At 44.7% G+C, this 22,295-nt stretch overlaps 2 protein-coding genes across 2 annotated transcripts; both read right to left on the reverse strand.

Moving 5' to 3' along the window:
• Positions 1–1,848: 1,848 nt before the first annotated feature.
• Positions 1,849–15,211, reverse strand: LOC120312017 (carcinoembryonic antigen-related cell adhesion molecule 19-like). Its single transcript, XM_039352212.1, has 8 exons — positions 14,853–15,211; positions 12,070–12,326; positions 9,243–9,614; positions 7,686–7,896; positions 6,368–6,420; positions 4,919–5,001; positions 3,570–3,611; positions 1,849–2,653 (listed from the first exon to the last, which is right to left on the reverse strand). The coding sequence occupies exons 2-8, from the start codon at positions 12,104–12,106 to the stop codon at positions 2,606–2,608; spliced, it is 846 nt and encodes a 281-aa protein (XP_039208146.1). The 5' UTR covers positions 12,107–12,326; positions 14,853–15,211; the 3' UTR covers positions 1,849–2,605.
• Positions 15,212–19,001: 3,790 nt separating this feature from the next.
• On the reverse strand, positions 19,002–21,916 carry LOC120312026 (carcinoembryonic antigen-related cell adhesion molecule 8-like). Its single transcript, XM_039352225.1, has 3 exons — positions 21,807–21,916; positions 20,205–20,558; positions 19,002–19,695 (listed from the first exon to the last, which is right to left on the reverse strand). The coding sequence occupies exons 1-3, from the start codon at positions 21,832–21,834 to the stop codon at positions 19,691–19,693; spliced, it is 387 nt and encodes a 128-aa protein (XP_039208159.1). The 5' UTR covers positions 21,835–21,916; the 3' UTR covers positions 19,002–19,690.
• Between the last annotated feature and the right edge of the window lie 379 nt (positions 21,917–22,295).

The raw sequence follows: 22,295 nt of genomic DNA on the forward strand, positions 1-22,295 counted from the left end.
CTTAAAGGCACCTGAGAACTGGCAAGGCGCAGCATGCATTTTAATTATGCGGCCCACACTGGATGCGTTCCAGTTTTGTGGACAAGCCCAGGAGAGCAAAGGGACAGGAAGGGTTGCTTTCGGGAAGTTTTCTAATTGCAAGCGCTGATCATTAGCCAACCCACTAAAAAAATGCAGAAGTAAACGCTCTCGAGTGTGCAAGCCGAATGTAGAGAAAAGGTTCAGCTGGAATCAAGATTAAGAAGAAGTCAGAATATGGCAGTTTGATCTGAAGGGAGGAACAGTTAACAGAATACCAGAATTGGGAAGGGACCTTGGAGGTCTTCTAGTCCAACCCCCTGCTCAGGCAGAAAACCCTATACCAGGGGTAGGCAACCTTGGCTCTTTTATGACTCGTGGACTTCAACTCCCAGAATTCCTGAGCCAGCCATGCTGAGGGGAAAGGGAGAGGTTTCCAAGCTGAGACATGTTGGCTCAGGAATTCTGGGAGTTGAAGTCCATGAGTCATAAAAGAGCCAAGGTTGCCTATCCCTACCATTCAGACAAATGGTTGTCCAATCTGTTCTTAGAAACTTCCAATGTTGGAGCACCCACAACTTCTGGAGGGAAGTTGTTCCACTGATTAATTGTTCTCACTGTCAGGAAATTTCTCCTTGTGGATTAGTTTCCATCCGTTGCTTCTTGCCCTGCCTTCTGGTGCTTTGGCAAATAGGTGGACCTCCTCTTCTTTGCGGCAGCCCCTCAAATATGAGCCGAGGTGGCGCAGCAGTTAAGAGTGCAGTACTGCAGGCCACTTTAGCTGACTGTGTTCAGCAGGTCAGCGGTTCAAATCTCACCGGCTCAAGGTTGACTCAGCCTTCCATCCTTCCGGGGTAGGTAAATGAGGACCCAGATTGTTGGGGGCAATGTAAATATATATATATATATACATTGCTTACTGGTGTACACCGCTTAGAGTGCTTGCACTTAAAGCGGTATATAAGTCTCATAAATAAATAAATAAACAAACAAACAAATAAATAAATACTGGACCAGTGCTATCATGTCACCCCTAGCCCTCTTTTCTCTGCTTCGGTCATTCAATCAGCCAGCCAGCCATGTCCTCTTCTAAAGAACACACTTTAATTCTCCCTCCCTCCCTCCCTCCCTCCCTCCCTCCCTCCCTCCCTCCCTCCCTCCTTCTCTTTCTTTTTTCTTTTTTTCCACATCAATCATTCCACCTTCAAAAGCCAGGTAGATGTGACGGCAATGTAGGGTCAAGAGTCGAGATGGGGACACCAGGGTGCATCCGTGAGGTATTTTTTCAACTGAAATGTGAGAATCTCATCTTTTACCTAGATCGCAAACATCTTGGTTCCGCCCTGTGACCCTTTTACAGCGTGTCTTACTTTTTGACCCAGCTTGGAAATTTCCTAGCCTGGACAGAATCTCCCTTATTCTTTCATCTCCTTTAGAAAGACGACGTTACAGGCGGTCAAGACAGGTGCCCCATCCTTAGAAAAGGGTGGGCCTTTATTTCAAACCACACTCCCCCCCCCAAAAAAAAACTATAGAATGAAAATAAACCAGATTCAATGAGATAGGATTGTTAATAAGATGGTGTAGAGCAGTGGTTCTCAACCTTTTTAATGCCGCGACCCCCAACCGGTCTTAAGTCGAGGACTACTCAACCGGTCGTAAGTCGAGGACTACTCAACTGGTGCAGCACCGTTTGCAGAATGGGACTTTTGGCGGGCTCAGCAGGGCAGAGACAGCCTGGACAATTCCTATTGGCTTTCGAAAGCCAATAGAATTAGACTCTGTTCAAGAGAGTCTATTCTATTGGCTTTCAGAAGCCGATAGAATAAAAGGAAGTAGCACAGCTAAGGAAAAGGGGGGAAAAATGGCGGACTGGGTTGTTTGGCGACCCCTGTGAAATGGTCGTTCGACCTCAAATGGGATCCCGACCCACAGGTTGAGAACCACTGGTGTAGAGAAGCAAGGAGGACATCAGATGGGAGATGTCTGCAGATGTAAAATGGGATTAAGTAGGCTTCCTCTTGGAGACAAGAACCCAAAGTTGCTGAAATCTTCAAGGGAATGTCCTCAACCATGTTCTGGCTGTCTTGGAGGAGCCAATCTTCTAGGCTGACCATCTGGTCTCAAAGCTGAGGTCAGCTAGACACCTGTGCACGATCCACACACAGGGAGACACATCTGGAGAGAACATGGCTTTTTTTTTTCTCTGTATGTGAATTATTTGGGGTCCTCAGAATTTTTAGAACCATGGCATGGTCAGGTCTGTATTGAGTGACAGCCCTGCCTGTCCATTTCTTCTTCCATCCCTTTAGATCTTCTAAATCGTGGCCCACCTTTTGGGTGAACAATGATGGCCAACTGGCTGCCCAATTCTGTTTGACTCCATCCCATCAAGAGACAGCCTTGGGTTCAATAAAATCCGGATTTAACAATAGGTTAAAGTTAGTTGCTGTATTCATAGTCTAGCAAAGAAAGACTCTTGGATCGCAGGAAGGTAGAAATATTTGGATGACAGTACTTTGTTTTCATGCTCGGATGGGTCATTATCCGAGATGATCCCAGAATCAGGGATCTCTCAGCAATAGCATCACCTCTTGATTTCAGAATAAATCGACTCATTTCTGTAGAGCAAATCCTTAAAAAAGAGAGAAAAACATCAATAAATAAAGTTGCACACCATCGGCATTGCCAAAATCACCACCAGTCAATTGCAAAGGAAAGCTTGATTTGGAATAGCTGACATCCTGGAATGTTAACTTTTAACCCCACCAAACATCCACATCTGCCTATCGCAGGTCCTTGGGAAGCCAATAGGTGGATGAAAATGCCTAATCCAATCTGAACATCTGGCTGACAAAAATGTGGTTGAATGTCCTGCTTTGGATACCACGAAGCCTCTTCCGAGAAAGTAATAAGGGAACACAATCAAACAACAACACCTGCCTATCCCAGATCCTTGGGAAGGACTTGGCAGGTAGACAAAAATCTAGTCTAAACATCTGACTGACTGTGCAACCATCAATACAGGTAAGTCCTCAACCTACGATCAAAACTGAGCCCAAAATTTCGGTTGTTAAGTGAGACATTTCTTAAGTGAGTTTTGCCCCATTTTATGACCTTTCTTCCCTCAATCGTTAAGTGAATCATTGCAAATGGTAAGTTAGTAACAGGGCCGCAAAGCGAATCCCCCTTAACTTTGCTAGTCAGAAGGTCACAAAAGGAGATCACATGACCCCGGGACACTGCAACCGTCATAAGTGTGAGTCAGTTGCCAAGCATCCGAATTTTGATCCCATGGCCATGAGGATGCTATAATGGTTGTAAATGTGAAAAACGGTCATAGCATAAGCTACTTTTTGCAGTGCCGTTGTAACTTCGAACAGTCACTAAATGAACTGTCGTAAGTCAAGGACGACCTATGATTTATAAGGATCTGTTGGAAGACTGGCTGAAAGATTGCTTACAACATGTTTTCACGTCGGTTTTGTGCTTGTTATAGATTAAGCCACATGGAAGTTTTGCTCAGAATAATCAGCTGACTTGGAACGTACCATATAGTTGGAGTCCAACGTGGGGCAAGTCCTTGGAAGAGGCTGAAAAGGAGAGATAAATATATAAACATGGGGGGGGGGGAAATCCCTTAAATCTGGAAAACCAAGACTCCTTTTTTTAAAAAAATAAACAAACCGTTTCCTTTCCAGATTTTTTTTACTTTGCATTTTAAAAAGAGATGTTCAAGAGTCATTAAGCCAAGCAGGGCAAAACAAAAAACAAAAAAACGAAAAAAATCAACAGGGCAGCCACAGGGCGCAATTGAAGCTCCACCCATTTTTATGCAAATTGCCTGGGCCCATTTTAAACCTGGGCGGGGCTTTGGTTTTTACATGGGGAGGTTTTGCAAAGGCTCGCCTTTTGCAGTGAACCTCCCCTTGTTTCGTGTGCTTTTTTTTTTTACAGTTTTATAGTTTTTTTAAAAAAATTGACTGTTTTATATGTATTTATTGGAGCCGTTGTATGCCACCTAGAATCTCTTTCAGGTGTGATGGGCAGCTATACAAATATGAAATAGAAATAGATAGAGATGAGGCATAGATAGATAGATGGATGGATGGATAGATAGGTAGGTAGGTAGGTAGGTAGGTAGGTAGGTAGGTAGGTAGATAGATAGATAGATAGATAGATAGATAGATAGATAGATAGATAGATAGATAGATAGATAGATAGATAGATAGATAAATTGACTGATTGATAGATAGACAGAGAGAGAGAGACAGACAGACAGAGAGACAGATAGATGATAGACAGACAGACAGACAGATAGATGGATGGATAGATGGATAGATAGATAGATAGATAGATAGATAGATAGATAGATAGATAGATAGATAGTAGATAGATGATAGACAGACAGACAGACAGGCAGACAGATAGGCAGGCAGGCAGGCAGGCAGACAGACAGACAAATAGATAGATAAATAGATAGATAGCTAGATAGATAGCTAGATAGATAGATAGATAGATAGATAGATAGATAGATAGATAGATGATAGACAGACAGACAGATAGATGATAGACAGACAGATAGATAGGCAGGCAGACAGACAGACAGACAGACAGATAGATAGATAGATAGATGATAGACAGACAGACAGACAGACAGATAGATGATTGACAGACGAGAGAGAGAGAGAGAGAGAGAGAGAGAGAGAGAGAGAGAGAGAGAGAGAGAGAATGGGACCTCAGTCTGTGGAATCTTCTTCTCCAGGAAACATAGATCCCTCTTCTGAAGTCACAACTCCTGAATCTGGCCCATGTTGGGCTCTGCCCATCCCCTGAGCCCTCAGCCTCCTTCCCTGTTCAATCTCAAAAGAAAGCCAGGAGAAGACAGGTGGAAACTCACCGGAAGAGGGCTGGAGAGCGGGAGTGGATCCATCGGTGTTCCTACTGGGGAATCAAACACCTCATAAATGGGTTCCTTGTCATCTGGAGAACAAAAGAAAAAGGGATCCGGTCATCACTAACCCACCTGGAGAGTCGTAATGGTATGTGGGAATGACCCTGGGAAAGGAAGACCCTAGGACGCTCCAAACAGCCCTTATTATTTATTGTTTTATTATTTTAACGGTACAGGTCGTCCTCAACTTACAACAATTCGCTTAGTGACCATTCAAAGTTACAACGGCACTGAGAAAAAGGGACTCGTGACCATTTTTCACACTGAACGACCGTAGCAGCCTGACCAAAGTTCAGACGCTTGGGAAGTGACTCACATTTATGACGGGTTGCAGTGACCTTCTGACGAGCAAAGTCAACGGGGGAAGCCGGATTCGCTTAACGACCGTATTACTGAGTTAACAACTGCAGCGATTCGCTTCACAACGGTGGCAAGGGAGGTCGTAAAATGGGGGCACAATTCACTTGACAAACGCCTCACTTAACAACAAATATTTCAGGCTCCGTTCTGCTCCTAAGGCAAGGACTACCTCTACTAGTTTGAAGCTTTGTAAGATGGCCAGAGTACTCTGATGAGATGGGTGACAGATAAATTGGATGTATGTATGTATGTATGTATGGATGGATGGATGGATGAGTGCCAAGTACCCCAAATACAATCACGTGACTGCAGGCGGTGGGGCAGCCATCAGAACTTTGAATCTGGGATAGAGTGGAGTGGAATGAAGAATAGAATAGAATAGAATAGAATAGAATAGAATAGAATAGAATAGAATAGAATAGAATAGAATAGAATAGAATAAGCAACAGAAAATAGAATAGAATAGAATAGAATAGAATAGAATAGAATAGAATAGAATAGAATAGAACAGAATAGCTGAGTTGGAAGGGACTTTGGAGGTCATCTAGTCCAACCCCCTGCTCAGGCAGGAAACCTTATACCATTTCAGACAAATGGCCGTCCAGTCTCTTCTTAAAAACTTCCAGTGTTGGAGCATTCACCGCTTCTGGAGGCAGGTTGTTCCACTAGTTAATTGTTCTAACTGTCAGGAAGATTCTCCTTAGTTCTAGGTTGCTTCTCTCTTTGGTTAGTTTCCATCCATTGCTTCCTGTCCTGCCTTCAGGCGCTTTGGAGAATGGCTTGACTCCCTCTTCTTTCGGGCAGCCCCTGAGATACTGGAACACTGCTATCATGTCCCCCCCTCGTCCTTCTCTTCGTTAAACTAGACATCCCCAATTCCAGCCACCATTCCTTGTAAGTTTTGGCCTCCAGTCCCCTGATCATCTTTGTTGCTTGGTACCTTCCGGGGGAGAGGGGTGGTAGTGAGTCCACCATAACTTTGAATGGTCGCTAAAAGATCAGTCATAAGTTGAGAACTACCTGAAGCACACTCACCGTGTTTCGATGAAGGTGACTTTTTTACTCCTAGATCCAATTTTCCTGCTGCCCTAAAAAAAAGAGAGAGAGAGAGAGAGAGAGAGAGAGAGAGAGAGAGAGAGAGAGAGAGAGAGAGAGAGAGAGAGATTGGGCTGGATGAAATGAGGATTGGTCAACATTTCTTTGGCACGCTTGCCCCGATGTGCAGATATGCTCATTGTTGACGGGGGGGGGGGTGTATGAGTGGGGGTGCCTCCTTCCTTCCTAGAACCATACCTGAAAGGGGTCATTCTCCCTCCCACCTGAATCCCAGCCACACTTGCTCAACACCCCTGTCGTTTCAAATTTCAACATCTAGCAGTGGTTCTCAACTTGTGGGTCGGGACCCCATTTGGGGTCGAACGACCATTTCACGGGGGTCGCCAAACAACGCAGTCCGCCATTTTTTCCCCCCCTTTTCCTTAGCTGTGCTACTCCCTTTTATTCTATTGGCTTTTGAAAGCCAATAGAATAGACTCTCTTGAATAGAGTCTAATTCTATTGGCTTTCAAAAGCCAATAGGAATTGTCCAGGCTGTCTCTGCCCTGCTGAGTCCGCCAAAAGTCCCATTCTTCAAACAGTACTGCACCAGTTGAATAGTCCTCGACTTACGACTGGTTGAGTAGTCCTCGACTTACGACCGGTTGGGAGTCGCGGCATTAAAAATGTTGAGAACCACTGATCTAGAGAGACCTGATTAGGATTGCAGCAGAACTGGGAGGGGGGGGGGAATTCAGAAGCCCTTACCCCAGGGGTGTCAAACTCAATTTCATTGAGAGCCACATTAGCATTGCGGTTGCCCTCGGGGTGTGTGTGGCCAGGGTAGGTGTGGCCTACTGGGTGGGCGTGGATGGAGTGGGTGTGGCCTACTGGGTGGGCATGGCCAGCTCTGCATCATTCGCGTCAAGGGTGCCCGTGGGGGCCTGGGCAGGTGTGGGACAGATCTGAGGGTCTCTGGCAGAAGGGGGGGGGAACGGGGCAAGCGCCAAGGCATGGTCCATTTCTTCATTCCTCACAAAGGGTGACCCCTCCCCAGCATGCACCCAGGGGGCGGGGCCGACACGGCAGGGGCTGGTTCCTTGCTGTTTCCGGACGGCCTTGTGGAGCTAAGACTGAATGCGTTTCAGCATCGATGGCCACCACAAAATTGTACATTGGCTCCTGGCCAGCCTGGGCCAGGGCCAAGGCAGCGGGGGCCGTTCCCTCACTGTTTCCAGGATGGCTTCGCGGGCCACGTGAAACCACTTCGCGGGCCACATCCGGCCCCCGGGCCTCGTGTTTGACATGTCTGTCTTACCCTGTGCTGGGTTCCGATTTCCGTAAAACAAACCGGTAAACCATCGCCGCTCCGACGGCACCGCACAGCAAAATGCCAACCAGCACGCCGGCCACGATCCAGCCCAACTGCGAAGGCCCTTTGGGAACCTCCTTAATGGGTGGGGACCCCGTGGTGGCTTTTGTCAGCATTGTTGCTGTTGTCGCCGTTGTCGCCGTTGTCAGAGGGGGTGCTAGAATGGACATAAGGACAGAGGTTCAAGGCCAACCATTCCTGACCCCGCAATAGCCAGGGAGGCTTTATTTATTTATCTATTTATTTATGAGACTTATATACCGCTTTTAAGTGCGAGCACTCTCTAAGCGGTGTACACCAGTAAGCAATATATATATATATTTACATTGCCCCCAACAATCTGGGTCCTCATTTTACCTACCCCGGAAGGATGGAAGGCTGAGTCAACCTTGAGCCGGTGAGATGTGAACCGCTGACCTGCTGAACACAGTCAGCTAAAGTGGCCTGCAGAACTGCACTCTTAACTGCTGCGCCACCTCGGCTTTGAAGTTGTTTTACATGTGACTGTTCGGTCAACTGCCTTTCAATGGCTGGGCCTCAGCTGAAACTGCCTGGATATTCAATAGCTTAGTTAGGTGAGGATTTTGATTGCATCTGAGACTAGGGTGGTTCAACCTCAGCAATTTTAAGATGGGTGGACGTTGATTCCCAGAATTCCCCAGGCAGCGTGCTTTGAGATGAGTGGACTTCAACTCCCAGAATTCCCCAGCCATCATATTTTAAGACAGGGGTCTTCAAACCAGTGGAACAACCTGCCTCCAGAAGCGGTGAATGCTCCAACACTGGAAGTTTTTAAGAAGAGAGTGGACAGCCATTTGTCCAAAATGGTATAGAGTTTTCTGCCTGAGCAGGGGGTTGAACTAGATGACTTCCAAGGTCCCTTTCAAATTATTATTATTATTATTATTACTTGGCCCTTTTATGACTTGTGGACTTCAACTCCCAGAATTCCCCAAGCAGCATGCTTTAAGATGGGTGGACTTCAACTCCCAGAATTCCCCAGCCAGTCAGCATATTTTAAGAGAGGTGTCTTCAAACTTGGCCCTTTTATGACTCGTGCACTTCAACTCCCAGAATTCCTCAGCCAGTGTCCCTGAGCCAATTCCCACATGCTGAACCACCTTTAGGGATTTTTTCTTTTCTTTTCAGGGATTCACCCAGCTTATCAAACACTTAGGAGGCGAGGGCTTGGCAATAATGCCTCTTACTAAGACAATTGTATTAAGTGAATTTTGCTCCGTTTTATGACCTCCCTTGCCACCGTTGTTAAATGAATCACTGCCGTTATTAAGTTGGTAACACGGTTGCTCACGCCAGGACACTGCAACCGTCATCAATATGAGTCAGCTGCCAAAGGTCTGGATTTTGATGACATGTCCATGGGGAGGCTACAACGGTCATAAGTGTGAAAAAATGGCCACAAGTCTTTTCTTTTTTTTCAGTGTCGTTGTAACTCCGAATGGTCACTGAACGAATTGTTGTAAAGCAAGGACCTGTACTCACCAGTATTAGTTAATCGAAGATCAATGGAGGCGTTGAGGATTTCTTTGGGCCGCAGAAGGATCACAACGTTGTATCGCCCAGCGTCGCTGGCCTTGAGCCCAGTGATCCGCATAGATCCATTGTGGAAACCATCTTCTCTGTTGGTAAATTGAACCCCGTTGCGTTGTGGACGATAGTTTCCGGGAAAGAAGCTGAAGATCCTGGAAGATCCTTGAGAGGCCGCCCCTCGGTACCAATTGATCTCCTGGATGTCACCCTGCACTCTTTCCACAGAGAAGGTGACATTCTGGCCTTCGGCCGGGGTCTCCGGGATGGACACAATATCGATCGTTCTTGCCTGGACCAGAATAATCCATAGGGCCAGGAAACAGGCTGTGGGGAGAAGAGAGAAAGGGGAATTTTGGCTTGTATGTTATATTTCCACCACACTGTCTAGTTCAGTGGTTCTCAACCTGTGGGTCGGGACCCCATTTGGGGTCGAACAACCATTTCACGGGGGTCGCCAAACGCAGTCCGCCATTTTTTCCCTCTTTTCCTTAGCTGTGCTACTCCCTTTTATTCTGTTGGCTTTTGAAAGCCAATAGAATAGACTCTCTTGAATCGAGTCTAATTCTATTGGCTTTCAAAAGCCAACAGGAATTGTCCAGGCTGTCTCTGCCCTGCTGAGCCCGCCAAAAGTCCCATTCTGCAAACGGTGCTGCACCAGTTGAGTAGTCCTCGACTTACGACCGGTTGGGGGTCACGGTATTAAAAAGTTGAGAACCACTGGTCTAGTTGCAATCTCGTTTCACTGAAAAGGGCTCTCAGCCAGAAGAGACCCTTCCCATTTCAGGCACGGAGAACTGGTGACTCTGTAGATAACCCTAAACTATAGCTCCCAATATCCCTCACCACTGGGCATGATGGCTGGGGGACCTAGTAGCTCAGTAGTATGTGGTGGAGCAAGCTTCCCCGCCCCGTTCTGCCATCTTCTAAATCTAAAACAATGTTTCCCAACCTCGGTCTTGTGGAAAACGCAAGGACTCTTACGGATTCCAGAGGGTTTAGCAGAGAGATTGATTGATTGATTGATTGATTGATTGATTTAATGAGCTGAGGTGGCGCAGCAGTTAGAGTGCAGTACTGCAGGCCACTTTAGCTGACCGTGTTCAGCAGGTCAGCGGTTCAAATCTCACCGGCTCAAGGTTGACTCAGCCTTCCATCCTTCCGGGGTAGGTAAAATGAGGACCCAGATTGTTGGGGGCAATGTAAATATATATATACATTGCTTACTGGTGTACACCGCTTAGAGAGTGCTTGTACTTAAAGCGGTATATAAGTCTCATAAATAAATAAATAAATAAATAAATAAATAAATAAATAAATATTGCGCAGGTTCAGAAGCAAAAGCAACCAGCAATTCTGAACCCTGAGGGCGGACTCAGGCTTCAGTTTTATACTTTCTTTTTCTCAGGAACAAAAGACTTACACATTCTAATACACATTGTGATACATTAGGTCCGTTTCTCACGGGTATACAATGGAGAGTTTGCTACACACACTGTATCCAAATGCAATGCACATTAGGCTAGTCACATACTACTAACACAGCATTATTCCAGTAATTATGCAGACACATCATTATTTTAGTGATTGTTCATTATTATTCCACATTATTCCACCTTACCGGGAACTTGAAGACGGGTGGACTTCAGCTTCCAGAATTCTCCAGCCAGCCATGCTGGCTGGAGAATTTTGGGAGCTGAAGTCCTCCCATCTTCAAGTTCATTAGCATGCTGGCTGGGGAATTCTGGGAGTTGATTCCACCCATCTTCCAGTTCCCAAGGTTGGGAAACACTGTTCTAAAACAACCAGATTGTTTACCCACTTCTTTACCAGCAAATGGAAAGAGTTGCCTGCAGAAATTGTGGGGGCTCCATCACTGGAGGTTTTTAAGAAAAAGTTTGTTCAAAACCATTTGTTCAGAATTCTATAAGGTCTCCTGCAGAGGGCTAGACTAGAAGATCTCCAAGGTCTCTTCCAGGTCTGCATTTTGGTTACTCTCTCTTTAATAAGAGATCACTTAGATAATTAGAAAGGAATCGAACGTTGCATATTCGAGACCAATAAACAAAATGCTGTCCCTTATTAATAGGGCGGCTTCCAGCTTCTGAATTCGACTAACTAGCCAAAATTGTTGGAAGTCTCCAACAGTTAATCACTGTTCCACGTGACAAAAACCTAGCCAGTTTCATCGCAAGTCATGACCAGGCACGTCCTCATTAAAATTTCCCGTCCCTCATGTATGTTATTAGTTACGATAATTGGATGAAATTTGAATTCTGTCTAATGGATTGAAATAATTTAAAGTCCGATATTATTTTGCCAGCTTAAAGAGACTGATTAATTGATGGATTAGATATGTATAGGACAGATTAATAGTTTATTTTAAATAGGGGATATTAGTGGAAGAAGAAATAAATAAAGATTTATGATAAAATTAAGGAACTAGAATATATTTGGAAGGGATACCTGAATTGATAATGTTTTTATTTAAAGTTAATTTGATTACGGTACTGTACATTTATAAAGCTTTAAAACAGGTCTAAGTTGAACAAATTTAAGCTAGAATTGGATTGTTTTAAATATACTATGCTACTTGAGGGAAAAAGAGAGGGAATGTTTGATGTATTGATTGAACTATGTATATATGTTTTGTTTTTGGATGTTTGGTTACCCTAACACCACGGTGTGCCCTGAGTATTTTGTCTTAATAATTAAAATATCTAATAAAATTTGTTTAAAAAGAAAAAAATTCCTGTCCCTCCTTCCCAGGTCTGCCACTTACCTCTCAAGGAAAAGTACACATCAACAAACTCCTTCATTCTCTCCTTTGGCAAGGTATTTGTTGGAACACACAAATACAGAAGACAAATCGAAGCTTGAAAAGCGAGGGAGTCAGTCAAGCCCTTATATTCCAGCTTTGCTCCATTCTATGGGGAGAATACTTAGGGGCTCCCAAAACTACATCTGATCTTTCCAGCGTGCCACAATCCAGGTTGAGGTTTCTTCCGAGTCCTGACTGGCCTCTTGAGAGTGCAAAACCTTGGAAAGAAGGAATGTGAGAAGTGGCGTCAAACTCGCCCAAGCTTGACTGATTGTCTGCCAGGAATGTCCTGGAATATTAAGAGCCCATTTAGCCCCACCAAGAGGCCGGGTGACCAAGGGTTCCCCTCCCGAATGGGGGGGGGAGGGCAAAGTCCAGGTTGGCGAGAGATCTCCAACCTTAGGCAAGGATTCCAAGATCTTTCCCAACCTCAGAAAGCTCAGATTGCCCAAGGATCTGCTGATACAGTTCCACAGAGGAATAACTGAGTCTGCCATTTGTACCTCAATAACCGTCCGGTTTGGCACAGCATCCAAACAGGACAGGTATAGACTTCAGTGGATAGTTAGGACTGCAGAAAACACAATTGCAACTAGCCTGCCTTCCACTGAAGATTTGTACCCTGCACGAACCAGAAAGAGGGCTGAGAAAATATCTACGCACCCTTCACGTCCTGGATATAAACTGTTTCAATTTCTCCCCTCTAGATGCTGCTATACAGGGCATTATATGCCAAAACAATTAGACACAAAGATAGTTTTTTTCTCCCGTGCCATCACTCTGCTGGACACCTAATTTCCACAGCAGTCTCTTAACCCATGCCATAGGGCTGTATTGCTAATATCCTTGTCGTCTTCTCATCTTTCTTTTCTTTTCTTCTCATCTTTTCTCATCTTCTCGTCTTCTCCTATTGGTATCTATGATTATCACTTCTTGTTGTATCTTATGAATAATGATTGCAAATATGAGCTATGATATATGAGCTATCACTTGGTTGTTTGTAGGTACACTGAGAGTTTATGCACCGGAGATAAATTCCTTCCAATAACACTTGGCCAATAAAGAATTATCTATCTATCTATCTGTCTGTCTGTCTGTCTGTCTATTTGTCTGTCTGTCTGTCTGTCCGTCCGTCCGTGTCTCTCTCTCTCTCTCTCTCTCTCTCTATCATCTATCTATCTATCTATCTATCTATCTATCTATCTATCTATCTATCTATCTATTCTATTCTATCTATTCTATTCTCCATCTATTCTATCATCTGTTTGTCTGTCTGTCTGATCTATCCTATCTATCCTATCTATCTATCTATCTATCTATCTATCTATCCATCTATCTATCTATATCTATCTATCTATCTATCTATCTATCTATCATCTATCTATCTATCATCTATCTATCTATCTATCTATCTATCTATCTATCTATCTATCTATCTATCTCCTATCTATTCTATTCTATTCTATTCTATCATCTGTCTGTCTGTCTGTCTATCCATCTATCCATCTATCTATCTATCTATCTATCTGTCTATCTATATATCCATCTATCTATCTATATCTATCTTCACCAACTCCCTAGCTTTCTTGAGGTCCATAATACTGGGAAAAGTGAAAAGAAAGAGAAGAGGATGGACAACAGCAAATGGATGGATTCATCAGCTATGGATAAAATACTGGAAGACCTGAAGACCAGGATGGGAACAGAGCTTCCTGGAGAAAACTTAACTAAAAGCTTGAGAACACATAATCCATCAGTCTCCTAGCTCCAAAGTTCCTTTTTACTGTGAGGTCCCTGATACTCTCTGAGCATGGTGGTTTTCTTGCACAAATTTCATTCCCCGGGTAGGTAACATCAGCAGTGCTAGGAAAAGTTGCAGAAACCGTGAAGATGTTCTCACCTAGTTGGGTAATGAAACGTCTGCAAGAAAACCACCAAGCTCAGAGAACACCAGGAACCCCACAGTAGTGCTCCTCCACTCCACAAACCCCACTCCCTTCTAGCACTGATAATATTACCTAGTTGAGTCATGAAACATCTGCAAGAAAACCACCAAGCTCAGAGAACACCAAGGACCCCACAGTTCAAATTCCCTTTCATCAATTCCTCTTTACTTTCCAATGTCTAGACCGGCAGATGTTCTACTGTGGGATTCCAGACTTTCTCTACGTCTAATTTGGATAGGAATCTTCCCAAAGGATAATTCGGGAAAGATAAATTTGAGAGGAGAAACGATGAAGGTGGTCCTCAACAGCTGATATCTAGGGAAGTCTGTCCTTTGTTCTAATCCAGGGCTCTCCAGACTTGGGCAACTTTAAGACTTGTGGACTTCAAGCTCCCAGAATTCTCACGGCTGGCAAATTTTGGGAGTCAAAGTCCACAAGTCTTCAAGTTGCCAAGTTGGTGGACCCTGTCATGACCCAACTAGGTAACCTCATCAGTGCTAGAGGGGAGTGGGGTCTGCTCTCTGTGTTTGTCTCTATTTGTTCAGCCAGCTGTGGAATTCTGGGAGTTGAAGTTACAGGTATTAAAGTTGCCAAGTTTGGGGACCCCTGTTCTAAACATGCAACTACTCTTCTTGCCCCAGATCAGAATTCAAGATCTCTTAACCGGAGTTTCCTTCCGAACGATGTAATGCTCAAATCAGGTTTTCAAGATCCCATAGAAACTTCCCATTCCCTTCCAGCTCTACCCACTCTGCTCTACTCCCCTCCTGCTATGGAAAACAGCTCCGTTTTTCTCACCTTCAGCAAAGGAACTGAGTCTCCAGGGAGTCCCCCATCACGAGACCTTCATCCCTTGTTTTCCAGCTTCATGGCTCTCCAGTCTCCTTCCTTTCCTTCCTGCTTTACACCTACAGATTCCTGAGCTTCACCAGCTGAACCAGCTGGATTGCAGGATGACAGCCACAGGCGGAGCAGCTGCATTCATCTGGGTGTAGGAAGGAGTCTAAGGCTGCAGATATGTTGACTGCACTTGCACAACAGGCTTAAACAACAGAATGAACTTCCCCGAGACTTTGGATCAGAAACCAGTTAAAGGAGGCTGGACTTACATAGTCAAAACACGCTGAGCCTCAGGGGAAAAACTTAACCTACTAATTGTAGCCCCATCCAGCTTTTGCAAATCTATATTTAACACAGCTGGAAGGAGCCTTGAAGGTCTTCTAGTCCATCCACCTGCTCAGGCAGGAGAACCTATACCATTTCAGTCTCTTCTTTAAAACTCCAGTGTTGGAGCACCCACAACTTCTGGAGGCAGGCTGTTCCACTGGTTAATTGTCCTCACTGTCAGGAAGTCTCTCCTTACTTCTAGGTTGCTTCTCTCCTTGATGAATTTCCATCTGTTGCTTCTTGTCCTGCCTTCGGGTGCTTTGGGGAACAGGTTGACACACACACACACACACACACACACACATCTTTGTAGCAGCCCTTCCAATATTGGAAGGCTACTATCACGTCATCCATGGTCCTTCTTTTCGTTAAACTAGACATACCCTAAACTAAAGTAATAAATGAATGAATGAAAAAATAAAATAATAATAAAATAAAATAAAATAGAAAATAAAACAAAATAAAATAAGTAAAATAAAATAAATAAGTACAATAAAATAAAATAAGTAAAATAAAATAAGTTAATGAAATAAAATAATGAAATAAAATAAAATAAAATCAGTAAAATAATAAAATAAACTAGACACATATGTATGTATGTATGTATCTACCTATCTACCTATCTACCTATCTACCTATCTACCTATCTATCTATCTATCTATCTATCTATCTATCTATCTATCTATCTATCTATCTATCTATCTATCTATCTATCTATCTATCACAGGGCTAAACAGAAGAACCCTGACACTAACATCCCCTAAACCAGGGGTAGGCAATCTTGGCTCTTTTATGACTCATGGACTTCAACTCCCAGAATTCCTGAGCCAGCATGGCTCAACATGGCAACATCTCCCTTTTCCCTCAACACGGCTGGCTCAGGAATTCTGGGAGTTGAAGTCCACAAGTCATAAAAGAGCCAAGGTTGCCTTCCCCTGGCCTAGGCCTGTATTTCTCAACCTTGGCTCTTTTATGACTGGTGGACTTCAACTCCCAGAATTCCTGAGCCAGCCATGCTGAGGGGAAAGGGAGAGGTCTCCAAGCTGAGCCATGCGGACTCAGGAATTCTGGGAGTTGAAGTCCACCAGTCATAAAAGAGCCAAGATTGCCTATCCCTGCACTAGGCCTATTTTCTAGGTTCACATCATGGGTCTCCTCCCCAATTAAACCAATGGCTGGAATTCGCCCAACTTACCTTACCCAAAAGCAAACCAGCTTCTTCTTTTAACCAAGATGAACCTTCGCCCAACTTAGCCCTCTGAGTCAACATGTCAGTTAGTCATCTTCTGACCTGGTTAGAAGAGACTGATCCTCTTGGCGCAGAGTCGGTCATTAATCAGTCAAGCAAGGCCTCCTTATTTTATGTCTCGTTGACCTGGAATGTCATAGTCACAACAAAGGTTTTTCTGTGCTGGAAAATTGTGGGTTTGAATGACTCATGAGAAATTGCACATCGGTGGCGCAGGCGTTCTTTAAGAGCCCTTAAAAGCCATTGAGAATTCTTCATTTTGTTTTCATGCTCAGGCATAACTTCATTCAGAAGTTATAAGGAGAGAGAAATGCCTTCTGCACCTGCACAGAAACACCCTTGCTCCTTCCCTGGGAATGAAGAAATGCCTGCTTTGATGTGTCCGTTTTTTAAACACAAGAACAAACTATAGATCAGGGGTTCTCAATCTTGGCAACTTTAAGACTTGTGGACTTCAACTCCCAGAATTCCTTAGCCAGCTTTGCTGGCTGAGGAATTCTGGGAGTTGAAGTCTATACCTCTTAAAGTTCCCAAGGTTAATAAATGCTGCTCTAGGACAGGGGTCTTCAACCTTGGCTACTTTAAGACTTGTGGACTTTAAGACTTGTGGACTTCAACTCCCAGAATTCCCCAAGCACCTATAGATTGTTCTCATGTTAAAAAGTGGACACATCAAAGTTTTGCTGGCTGAGGAATTCTGGGAGTTGAAGTCCACAAGTCTTAAAATTGCCAAGGTTGAAGACCTCTGCTCTAGGAGATCTATTCTTAAAAGATAGCATCTTCAAGGGTTTTCCCAGATGCAGTCAAGCACCCAAACCCTGATTCTTAGTTTTGTAACCAAGATGTTAGGGTGCTTATGAAGGCATCCAATCAGGGGCTGGGTGAGGAATGGACTTCATTGTAACCTCAAAACTAACAACAGCAATATATTGACCTTTACTCAAGATGCTCTTTGTAATCCAAACAAATGGAGAACTGAGGAAGAGGTGGTGGCAACTCTTCTCCATGTGCTTTTAAACCTGGGGGGGGGGGAACAAGCCAATATTTAACCGCAGATCACAGAAGAGGGAAAAGTTTAATGCAGGAAGGCGTTTTTCTCCTGCAAGAGGAGAACGCAGCAGAGAGGAGAATGCACCTGCCAAGCCGTAGAGATAAAAACCAGTTTAGCCAGGATTGATAAACCAGTTTCGCTTGCTCAAGGCACGCATTAGCAATGCGGAGATAATGTATCCTTGCCACATCGTGCCAGCTGGGCCTGTGGTGATGGCCGCAGAGGCCAAATTGCCTTGTTTAAGGTGGATATGGCAGAACAAAGAAATGTTTGTTTTTTATTTTATTTGTTCAATTTCTACACCACCCATCTCACCTAAATGAGGGTGGGCGGCTTATAGCAATGGTCACTAAACCATCATAATAGTCCACTCCACCTACATGGGAGGTCTGTTTTAACCTGCTGCGTGCAAGATGGACTGAACGACAATGCCCATAATGGAAGCTATGGTCCCCTCCATTTGATAGGGGAAGCCAATTGTAGGCAAGGGTGTCCATGGAGAAATCTCTTTCTCCTCCTCCCTCCCTCTCTCTTTCTCTTTCTCCCCCTCCTCCTCCTTCTCTCTTTCTCTGTCTCTCTTTCTCCTCCTTCTCCCTTTCTCTTTCTCTCCTTTCCCTTCTCTCTCTGTCTCTCTTTCTCCTCCTCCTCCTCCCTCTTCTTTTTCTAGTTTTCTCTCTTTCTGTCTCTTTCTCCTCCTCCTCCTTCTCTCTTTCTGTCTCTCTTTCTCCTCCTTCTCTTTTTCTTTCTCTCCTTTCCCTTCTCTCTGTCTTTCTCCTCCTCCCTCTTCTTTTTTTAGTTTTCTCTCTTTCTGTCTCTTTCTCCTCCTCCTTCTCTTTTTCTCTCTCCTCTGTTTCCTCTCTTTCTCCTCTTCCCCTCCTCCTCCTCCTCCTCCTCTTCTTCTTCTCCTTCTCCTTCTTCTCTCTCTCTCTCTTTCTCCTCCTCTCTTTCTCTCCTCCTTTTCATTCTCTCTCTCTCTCTCTCTCTCTCTCTCTCTCTCTCTCTCTCTCTCCACATGTTCAATGACACCCTTGCTTCAGGCGCTTTGATGGCTGGTGGCTATTAGCTACTACAGGGAGTCTTCAACTTACAACCACAATTGGGACCAGACTCCCTGTTGCTAAACAAAGTAATTCTCGAGGGAATCACACTGTTTTATAACCATTTTTGCCATTAGGTGAATCTGGCTTGCCTCATTGATTTTGCTCATCAACAGCCAGCTGGGAAGGTTCCAAATTGCGATCACGTGACTCCGGGCACATCACAACCCAGGGTAAATGCACACCGGTTGTCAAGCGCCTGAAAGTTGATCATGTGACCGTGAAGATGCTGTCATGGTCGTAAGTGCAAAGACCAGCTGTAAGTCCCTTTTTTCAGTGCTGTTGTAACTTCAGACAGTCACTAAAAGACTCCTTGTAAGTCAGGGAATCACCTGGATGTCAAGGCTCCAACTAATGAAACACTTTAAAGAACTTCCAGGCATTGTTTATCCTAAAAAAACTTTAATTGTGAAACAAAGTGTCAGCACAGCCTGATGGATGCCAAGATCTGAATTCCCCTCCTCTAATTTGCAGTCATAAATCACATTCTCCAATTAGTTTGAAGGGCAAAGTTTCCCTTCCCTTCTGCAGCCCTTGGTTTCTTATCTTAACTAATCCCCACACACATTCTTTCTCCTCCCCTCCCAGCATCATTTAATTTAACTCTAAAAATACCACACAGTTTATGCAGAAAGTAGCTACCTCTTCATATTTTGTCAAAGCAAGAAGATCCAATGTTAGCAGCGTTGACAGTGTATATATACACCACCCGTTTGGGGAGGGGGCTTTCTGAGCAGGCATTTGGCAGCTCTGAATAATTGGGGGGGAGGAGAATGCTTCTTGCAAATGTCGCCCTTCCGCGCTATTTGATGTCAGCAAACATACACGTGAATTTGGATTGGGGGTCCCGAGAACCGCATGGCAAGGGGCTGTTCCTAGGCGACTCATGCGTTTTGCCAAAAGACATTTTAATGGCTGTGGGTGAAGGGAAGAAGCGAGGAAGGCAACAAAGAGAAACTCAGCGGCTGATCCCTTTTTTGGGAATCCCTCAGGGCTGACGAAATGCAGCTTCTTGGTTTCTCTTCCAAAGATTAAGATGCCAAAATGGACAGAAGCAACTTCGAAGCGTCTTTAGGCTGCAAAGTAAATAACAGCATGAATATTACTTTAGATTTCTGTTTAGGTATCAATTCCCTCTCTCTTTCCTATCATTCCCTTCCTTCCTTCCTTCCTTCCTTCCGCCCTTCCTTCTCCCTCCCTCCTTCCTTTCTACCTACCATTCCCATTTTCTTCCTTCCTCCTTCCCTCCCTTCTTCCTTCCTTCCTTCCTTCCTTCCCTCCTTCCTTCCTTCCGCCCTTCCTTCTCCCTCCCTCCTTCCTTCCTACCTACCATTCCCATTTTCTTCCTTCCTCCTTCCCTCCCTTCTTCCTTCCTTCCTTCCTTCCTTGAAGTGAAGCTCATAATAGATATTTTTTTTCTTTGCACCCTAGGAGAGAAATATCTGCTGCTAACTAGAACTGAACTCTCAGCCTTCCGAGTGGGAGGCAATGTGTTTATCAGTTGGCTCCTACTAATATTTTCCATCTCCTAACCCCACCCCAAATTTTCTCCCAAATATTCGTAGTCACCATCCTTGGCACTTACAGGAAACTTGTAGATGTCCCACTGCAGTTATGAATTCACTTCCCCGTAATTCCAATATTGAAAGCGTGTAAGGTCCAGAATCAGAGGCCTGGACATTTTGGATCTTTAAGGAGCACCCTCTCCACAGATCTTCCCGTCCTGTGTAGGCTGGCCCTCTCGCAGTGACCTGATTATATTCCGTTTTCAAGATCTGTCTGTTCCTGTTCACACCATTGCCTCGGAACCAGTCGCACTGGATAGGAAACTGGGCATCTTCCATGTGAAGGAAGACGGTCTGTCCAACTTGGGGGTTGGGTGGGAATTGGACAATGCGGAGGGCTTTGGATGGATGGAAGTTGGAGGCTAAGGTCAAAACTGGGCAACAAGCAAGAAACAGGAGAAGGTCAGTACTGATTCTACGGCTGTCATCCTGGCCCTTGGAGTAAAAAAAACCAAATTCCAACTTCCTAGCCGGCTGGCAATTTTATTAGGAGCGCTCAAGTTAACAGCGGGTGCTGTTTCTGAGCTCCCCAGAAGTCATCAGGTGGAGGGGGAGGGGGGAGTATGAGGAAGAGGAGGAGGAGGGGCGGGGACGTCATTAAGTCTAAACTAGCCTAAACCCTCATGAAGAGATGAGCATAAAATTAAAATTCATTCACCCTTCTCAATCCAAACAGCAGGCACAGTCTTTTTCAAAGGTAAAGTATTTCACTTTTAAGCCTCCTATAATTAATGCAGTTTTATACCACCCTGTACTTGTGGTTGCCAGGAGATCGGGGTGGGTGGGGGGGAATTTGTTTAGGCTGCTCTTCTGCTCTTAACCACAGCTCGGTTGGCATTTTAATTTTTAAGCAACTTATTGCCAGCTGTAGAATCTACAAACATCGGAACGTTCCATCGTCGTTAGAGGGAAAGCAGCAGGCATTAGTTCACAGATTTCAGAGAGCGTTCACGAGCACGCTTTATCCTTCCGAGCACAATGAAGAGCGACCAAGCCACATGCAAGAGCATAAGGCAGATTGTTGGCGGAGCAGGGACAAAAACAGCCAGAGAAATTATTGAAGCCTGGGAAACGAGAGGGCTGATTTACCACCCTGTCAGTCAACCAGAGGGCTGATTTACCACCAGCTTACCAGAAGCTGAGGGCACAGCTACAATCAATGGCTTAATAGCCAGCTATCAACATCCCAATTAACAACTAAAAGCCATCTATGACCAGGCACCATATAAATACCAGGCATAGAACAGCCCGGTGTGCACATTCTGGAGAGAATTTCCCGAAGGGTGGACTCTAGCGCGAGTCCAAAAGCTTGGAAGAATAAACCTTTGGCCCTGGTGACCGACTCAGATTGGATCCTGCAACATTATCCTAGGACACGTATATGTGCCTTTATTCACACAGCCATGATGTCACGTGTCAAGGGGAATGGACGGAAAGTGACTCACCTCAAGCCCCCCGCTTCCAAGTGGGCTTCCCCAACCTGGTGCCCATAAGCTGTGACAAATTTAGACACCCCCCCCCCAAACTTCCACCCGAGATGTAATTGGGGATTGCAGCCTGCTTAAATCTTCTACACAGTCAATTGCTCTATGGTTATCCTCCCTCCCAACATCTCTGCTCACCTGCCAGGATTAGACCGCTCCAGCGCATGGTGAGATGGATAGCAAGTGCCGGAGACGGGAGTTTCCGAGATAGATGAGCTTTGTTTGGGGTGAAAAGTGGGGGGGGGGTTTTTAGCCTTATATAGTCTTCCACACACTTTTCAAGGGTGGGAATTTCCAGTTAAATCCTGCCAGTTGCGGGAAAGGGCGATAGGAGAATACCGGAATCAAGGATTGGGCAAGAGACAGCCGTTTCCCAACTCTTTTGTGAAACGTTTAGCTTTTGGACATGAACATTTAAGCCTGGTCAGATGGGCAGAATTGCCCTGAAGGGTTCATCAAGAGCTTGATTGTTGCATGATCCACGGTCTGCTGAGTCTTTTTTATTTTTGAAACACATTTTATTGGTTTTTTAATTTTTAGAAAAAGGTACTCAGGACACACCGTGCTGTTTGGGTAATCAAACATTCAACAATAAAACCATTTATAAATAACTCAACTCAATACATT

The sequence above is a fragment of the Crotalus tigris genome, unplaced genomic scaffold, assembly GCF_016545835.1.
Source record: "Crotalus tigris isolate CLP2741 ecotype Arizona unplaced genomic scaffold, ASM1654583v1 scf7180000018413.2111637, whole genome shotgun sequence".
Classification (NCBI taxonomy): domain Eukaryota; kingdom Metazoa; phylum Chordata; class Lepidosauria; order Squamata; family Viperidae; genus Crotalus; species Crotalus tigris.

Excerpts from the sequence above, each read along its gene's own strand:
- LOC120312017 (XM_039352212.1), bottom strand. The coding sequence starts at position 12,106 with ATGAAGGAGTTTGTTGATGTGTACTTTTCCTTGAGAG. Across the intron at positions 9,615-12,069 it reads TGTGTACTTTTCCTTGAGAG|CCTGTTTCCTGGCCCTATGG; the intron begins GTAAGTGGCAGA and ends TTCTCCCCACAG. Across the intron at positions 2,654-3,569 it reads CGTTGGACTCCAACTATATG|GATTTGCTCTACAGAAATGA; the intron begins GTACGTTCCAAG and ends CTCTTTTTTAAG.
- LOC120312026 (XM_039352225.1), bottom strand. The coding sequence starts at position 21,834 with ATGCGCTGGAGCGGTCTAATCCTGGCAG. Across the intron at positions 20,559-21,806 it reads GAGCGGTCTAATCCTGGCAG|TTTTGACCTTAGCCTCCAAC; the intron begins GTGAGCAGAGAT and ends CTTGTTGCCCAG.